At 38.5% G+C, this 7,423-nt stretch overlaps 1 protein-coding gene across 1 annotated transcript; it reads right to left on the bottom strand.

The window, feature by feature from the left end:
- Window positions 1-4,807: 4,807 nt before the first annotated feature.
- Window positions 4,808-5,968, bottom strand: LOC149221063 (phytosulfokine receptor 1-like). The gene has a single exon (XM_089387308.1). The coding sequence runs from the start codon at window positions 5,966-5,968 to the stop codon at window positions 4,808-4,810; it is 1,161 nt and encodes a 386-aa protein (XP_089243434.1).
- Between the last annotated feature and the right edge of the window lie 1,455 nt (window positions 5,969-7,423).

The raw sequence follows: 7,423 nt of genomic DNA, 5'->3' as shown, positions 1-7,423 counted from the left end.
GTATGCAAGATGGAATACTGAAATTCATCACTTTCAGATTCCCCTGTGTCTGTTATGTCAGCTGTCTGAGTTATGCCACACATTTCTGTCTCTGTCTTCTTCAATTCCTGGAACTGTGATGATGTATGGTCCTCTTGTTTTGAATTTTGAAATCTGCTCCTGCATTCCCTTGCTTTATGCCCATAGTTGTTGCATGTATAACATCTTACATATTTCATGTTCCTTCTATCGCAATCAATTGCTTTGTGCCCATATGTATTGCAGGCAAAGCAATATCCTCTGAAATACCTGGGATGCGATGATCTTTTGTAATGGTCTTGAACCATTCTACTTCTACATTTGGCTGCAACATGTCCAAGATTATGACATACATAACATTCAACATTATTCAGAGGAGGAAATAATCGTTTATCACGTCCATAGTTAGGAGTAAAGGATCTTCCTTGAGGAATTTCTTTCCTTGGTTGTTCCTTGTTGAGCATTTCAGATTTCTCATTAGAGTTTCTTGCCTCACCTTGTGAACTAGATTCACCTTCAACATATTCATGAAAACCAAGACCAGTTTTGATAGCAGGAGACCTTTGACTATTAAGAATATCGTCCAAGACTTTAGTACTATCTTGAAATCGTAAAAGCTTATCCTTTTCTTCTAATTTACCTTTCAAGATATTTACCTCAACTTGATGTTGTTCTTCCTTTTTCAGATATTGATTCCTTAGGTCTTCTTTAGCTTTTCTTCCTTCTTCCACTTGTTGCTTTAGTTTGATCACTTCATGTTCTTGATCTTCAAGAGCTTCTCTGTTCTGTTCTCTTGATTTTTTAAGATCTTCTTTTAGAGAGAGGATCTTTGATTAAAGTCTCTGAATAGTTATGCTCTGATCCTTTACTATATCCTGCAATTGCTCCCTTACCCTGGTTTCTGTCTCCAATTGTTCGTTTAATTTGGTAACTTCTTCAGTTTCTGCATTCTTCTATTCATGTGCCATGAGACTTCTAATATCTTCACTATTATTGCATGAAGCATTCTTCTTTTCATGTGCCATGAGACTTCTAATATCTTCACTATCATTGAATGAAATTTCAATATGGGTATAATAGCTTCTACCATCTTCTTCAGATATCTTTCCTTTGTTATGAGGGCATCTAGCAGCATAGTGACCAACTCTACCACATAGAAAACATTTGAAAGGTAGCTTACCTTTGAACCGTCTAGTTCCCCGTTCAAGATTCTTGACAAAATTTACCTCATCTTCTTCCTCTGACGCTTCGAATGCGGCTTCTCATGGTACCTTTTGTCGCATTTCAAAAGCAGTTAAGATCCCGTGAAGCTGTGACATGGTGATTTTCTGCACATTCTCCTTTTCTTCTATGGCAGATACTTTAGAATCAAATTTAGCAGACAGAGATCTCAAAACCTTTTCAACTAAGACAACTTCCTCAAATTCTTCACCCAGATCCCTCATACAATTTACAATCTCATCCATACGCAGGAAATAATTAGCTATGCTTTCATTACTATGCATCTTAAGAGTTTCATACCGGATTCTGAGAGTTTGAAGCTTTGCTCTTTTTACCTGATCATCTCCTTCGTAGCTTGTAACGATTTTGTCCCATATTTCCTTAGCTGATTTGAAATGCATGATCTTCATAAATTCTGATTGTGTCAAACTACTCAATAGAACAGTAACAGCTTTGGCATTAAGCTCATATTGCTTTTTCTCTGCTGGATCTGTAGGAGTTGCTGATGGGAATTTGTATCCTCCTTCTACGATTCCCCAAACTTCTGCTCCAAGTGATTGTAGATATGCAGTGGTTCTTATCTTCCAGTGGGCAAAATTGTTCCCGTCAAAGACTGGTGGCCTGATGTGTGCCTCTCTTTCTGGATTAGCCATTCTGATGGATCTTTTCCTTCAAGCGATCAAGCTTCCTTTGAAGAACCTGCTCCGATACCAATTGTTGGAAATAATACTGAGGGGGGGGGGGTGAATCAGTATTATCAGATCAATAAAACTTTTCAAATTTCATGCTCAGAAACATATACGCTACTTCAGCTAAGTGAACCGGCGTATACACGCTACTGTGTCTAAAGCAACTAGCGTATATCCAGAAATCTTATGATTCAATTAGCTTATCTTCAGTAAATGCATCAGAACATTATTAACCACATTGACAGTAAACAGGTGCAGTATAACAGAACAGATCATCACATAAAAGCCACACACATGAACACCATGATATAAGGTGGAAACCCAATGTGGGTGAAAACCACCTGCTGCAAGTCGTCTCTTTCTTTCTTTAATAAGAAACTTCAGTTTACAATCTTTTGTACTGGTGCAGCCTTATACCAGTACGCAGGCTACAACCTGCAGAGGGCTACAACCCTCTCTCGTTTTCCAACTACTTCTGGAAGGGAGCTACAACCCCCTCAGCTCTTGTACTAGCCGATCCATTTACTAGCACGTAGGTGCTGACCCTACAGAAGGCTACAACCTTCTTTCCTACAGGGACCACGTTTCATCAATTTTCAGACTGGATCCATGAGTATAAAACAAACACTGCTGCAATACAATCATCAACTTATACTTGCATCATAATTCTCTAGATCAACCAATACTGAATCACTGAAACCCTGTCATCAAGAACACAGAACACAAACCAGAGCCCAGAACTCTGTAGCAACCACCAGAATCAACAGCAACCTGAAATATCAAATCTTATTATGCATACGCTACTTCGATATACCAAAACCACGTGTATACGCACTTTCTCCAAAGGCAACCCGCGTGCAGATCTAGAAATAATTACTTATACCTTCGCTGTCAGATCCGACCCTTGCCAAGCGTCCCGAACAGATAACCAGCAATACCAGATCTTCTCACTTCATCAGACACACATTGCTTGCCCCTTTGCCTAATGATCTTCTCCTTATATAGCCTTAGGCACTTCACAATACCACGGACCAAACCCATAGTAACACAATACCATCAACTTCAAAACGAGGGATCGACACACTCGTCGAGACACCATGGTCCAAAACCATAGGCACAACTTCCAAGGACTAACCGCCACGGACCAAAGGTACTTTTTACATGTACGCGTTTTTACTGAAGCCAACCTGCGTGTACACGCTGGTTTTCCTTAATGAGCCTGCGTATATCTCTTTCTTGTCCCGCTGTACTGAGATCTGTCCTCTGATCAAGTTGCCATCACTTGTACCAGTCTCTGAGTGAGTTGCCATCAAGGACAACACTTGTATCATAATGCCAACATCTATGTGTAAAGAGATATAGTTATATATATGGAGTAGTTGCTATATCATTCACTATGAAAAAAGAGTTACTATTATAAAATGTTTCTCTTATGTAGACCTCAGCTCACATACAACCATAAATACTATTAGATTTTTACATAAGTCTTTGTAGTGAGAGTACAAAGAAATTCTCTTTTATTTCAACATTGGAACTTAATATAGTTAACATGACAAATTAACACTATAGATTGTAGGTCTTGATAGGGAATGATAATTTGGAGATGAACCACTCACTTAAAAATGCACTTCTAGTTGTAGTAGTAATAATAATTATGATATTTTTTAGATCATGGCTTAATTCTGGCACCAAATTAATGTATGATACCCCTTGTGTGTCGGATGAGTGACCCATTTCCATGCAACAATTTCATTGCTTAATAAATAAAGATGCACATAGCCTACTCCACTCTAGAATTCAACATGTGAACTCCAAGACAGAAACACACGTTCGAGATATATAATGAGCATGCTCATAAATCAATATATAAAAAAACAAAACACAAAACACTTCTTAATGTCAAAAGGAGAAGTTTAAAAAGTAACTCCATTTATACGGTACGTAGAGTTAGCTCAAATAACTATTTTCAATAGCATCCCTAGTTTGACTAGTTTCACACTAGTAAGTACCATATTCAAATTCCCATGAAGCAGACTAATCTAAATGGTAAGTTTAATATAAATACCATGAACACATGTTGGAAAACATTCCTTAAATTTCCTTATAAAATTTTCCTATATATAAGAATATAAAACTTGTGTATAATTGATCTTAACTCATTGCATTGAGAAAAGTAAATTTAATTTTATAACTCAATACAAGGGCAAGTTGTTTCTTGACCAACAGAGAAATTTTAGCCAATAAATTTGGAAGAAAAAATTATTATGTTATGAAAATACAACCATTCAAATGTCTTTTCTTGTTCAAATGTCTTTTCTTGAAGGGTTTCAAGGCTTCTTCTTTCCATAATACATTAATAAAAGAATAAAGAGGTCTTGAATCCCTTTCAAGTGTTTGTTTCTTGACAAAGAGACATATTTTAGCCAATAAATTTTGAGGAAAAAAATATTATGGTATGAAAATACAACCATTCAAATATCTTTTCTGGAAAAAAAATTATGTTATGAAAATACAACCATTCAAATGTCTTTTCTGGAAGGGTTTCCAGGCTTCCTCTTTCCATAATACATTAATAAAAGAATAAAGAGGTCTTGAATCCTTTTCATAGATGACACACGGACTCAATGTGGACTTATGGTAAGTTGAAGTAGATGCCAGAGGGACTCAATGTGGACTTTTGGTGAGTTGAAGCAGAAGGAAAACATGGACCTGATATTGAATAGGCATTGCTGCATCTATGACGCATTGCTGCATCTATGACTCCGATCCTCCATGTGACTTCCTTCAAATTGTGATCTGAATGAAAGCTTGAACAACCCAAATTTTAGCTTGAGCATGAATAAAACGCCTCAAACCTGGGCGATCTCGAATGAAAACTTTCAATGAGTTGCAGGCACCTGAAGAGGAGAGTTGCCAGGCATATTAATCTCTCGCTCTATGTCCTTTAGTGTGGCAAACACCTGCAGGATCGTGGGCCTGTTTTTTCTCAAGTTGCTCACACACCCACATGCCAGCTTGGCTGCTCTGATCAGGGGTTCGGGATTCACAGGAAGCTGCAGCTTTGGATCGAAAATTTCAGGGGCCCTGGAATTGGTTATGAGAGGCACGGCCCACTCTGTTATAGAACGGGGTTCGCCAGAGTGCCCGCCAAAGCACGGCCTCCCACTCAGGATTTCTAACAAAACAACCCCAAAGCTGTAGATATCGCTAGCCTTGGTCAAGTCCATCTTGGTGAAAGATTCAGGATCCAGGTACCCAACAGTGCCAAACATTTCATTCGGCCCAGCAAGAAACGATAGGCCGAAATCTGAAACCCTAGCAGACCATGTGTGGTCCAACAATATATTGGAAGGCTTGATGTCTCCATGGAGTATGTAAGGGGCGGTGCCCTCGTGCAAATACTCTATGCCCTGGGCTGAATCTGAAGCGATTCTCAGGCGATGTGACCAGTCGAAGAGAATTCCCCCTTCGTGAAGATGATATTGCAGAGATCTGTTGGACATGAATTGGGTTATCAAAATTCTTTCGGCTGGGGCCTCGCAGTAGCCCACGATGGGAACGATATTCGGGTGCTGTGCACGGGACAGAGCCCGGATTTCCGCCGAGAAACCGAAGGTGTAGCTGCTCCCGGCCATGTAGAGAACATGCGAGGGTTCGATTCTCTTTACCGCCAGGACTTGCCCGTCTGGGAATATGGCCCTGTACAGGCTCCCGTAACGGCCTTTGCCCATAAGCCTCCTGTTGCTGAAACTGTCAGTTGAGCTCTCAATTTCTGAGAATGTCCGGGCCGTGGCGCATCTGTGGAAGTCATTCTCTTCCACGATGCTCAAGTCGCTGGGCGCCGCTCCTAATCTCTTGCACACTAAAAAGACGCAGAGTATGAAAGCTGCGAGGACTATGCACAGCAAGGCAACGATTATGTCGAAGGCTAACAACGAAATCGGATGGCGGTGCTGCTGCAGGGAAGAAGAAGTGGGCGCGTTCTGAGTGCTTGGGCCTAATAATGTGGGGTTGCTTGCAATCTCAGGGAAGAAAGACATTATGCTGTGGCTCGATTAATGTTTGCTGGATCATCAGATTGATAGGGAATGGCCACAGGAAGCACTGTATTATATAATTTCTTCGATTGGTTCTTTGCCTCCCCCATTAAAATTCAACACAGCATGGCTTGGAATGGAACATTGGTTGCCAAGAAGACTTCTGAGATGGGCTATACACGTTGCTTGGAACTCACACAAGAAGCTGAATCTAACTGATTTTGACTGCCTCTCTGCTTGAACACTATGTACTCAATCACGGCAAGTAATGCTGAAGTCAAAAAAGCAATGGTGAATTTATGGGTGAGAGGTACAGAAACGGTCGGTCAGTTTTGTGGCTTCAAGCTAAGTAAAATGTTTGATTCTTGTTCAGAAGTGGATTTAATGAAACTTTGATTTGAAGAAAGGAAGGAGCCTGCAGTGGCTTGAGTGGGTGCCATTTTCCTGCAAGTTTACTTCTATCCTTTTAACAGATCTATACACTTTTTGATAGTAGGGAGAGATGCCAAATGTATTTTAAAATCCTTTTCATTATACCCATCTATACACAACCTTTTCATTATACCCATCTATACACAATATTATAATTTTGATTGCAGGGAGAGATAAATACATTTATGGTATATAGGAGATGCCTAAGAAGGGATGGAATTTGACCAGCACATTGCTTGTAACACGGTGATTGCTCACCAAATACATTTTTTTTTGGTTGCCAGGCAACATTCTGTGTTAAAATGATTAAATTAGGTAGTAGAGTTGGTGTAGAATCAGTTAAATTTAACAGATGCTTCAGATTCGAGATTCCTGCTTTATGTGTAGAATAGATTATATATATATAATTTATTTATTTTTATATGTTTTTTAATAAATTGTGAATGGTGTATTGATATAAATGTTCATAATATTATATGAATTTGTGTTAAAATGATTAAAATAGGTAATAGAATTGTTGTAGAATCAGTCAAATTTAACGGATGCTTCAGATTTGAGATTCTTACTTTAGGTGCAGAATAAATTATATATATAAAAAATTAATTTTTTATATGTTTTTTTAATAGATTGTGAATGGCATATTGATATAAATAATTGTAATATTTAAATGAATTGAATATTCAATCTGATAATCACAATATTTTTTTCTAATTATTTGAGATAAATCAAATTAATATATTATTTAAATTATTTATGTTGACACCTAATCATAGGGATTGGGTGAACAACTGTAAATAAGTGTAAATAAATAATAAAGGAATTGGAGAGTCATCGGGAGATGAAACTCAATAATCACTCCCTTGGATATAATAATAGACAGCCTAAATGAATAACATAATTTCATTTGAGGAGTTACCTCTTGGTCTGACATGGTATCAGAGCCAGCTCTATCTTTGGCATCATAGTTTTCCCTTGTAACTCCCTCCTGGCCTATGTTCTGCCTATTTTGCAGAACTGACACCTTTG

The sequence above is a fragment of the Pinus tabuliformis genome, chromosome Q, assembly GCF_031772625.1.
Source record: "Pinus tabuliformis cultivar Carrire ecotype Pingquan chromosome Q, CPIR1, whole genome shotgun sequence".
Classification (NCBI taxonomy): Eukaryota; Viridiplantae; Streptophyta; class Pinopsida; order Pinales; family Pinaceae; genus Pinus; species Pinus tabuliformis.
This window is presented reverse-complemented; position numbering and strand designations above follow the sequence as displayed.

What these genes read in the sequence shown, in the direction of transcription:
- LOC149221063 (XM_089387308.1), bottom strand. Translation starts at nt 5,968, where the DNA reads ATGTCTTTCTTCCCTGAGATTGCAAGCAACCCCACATTATTAGGCCCA.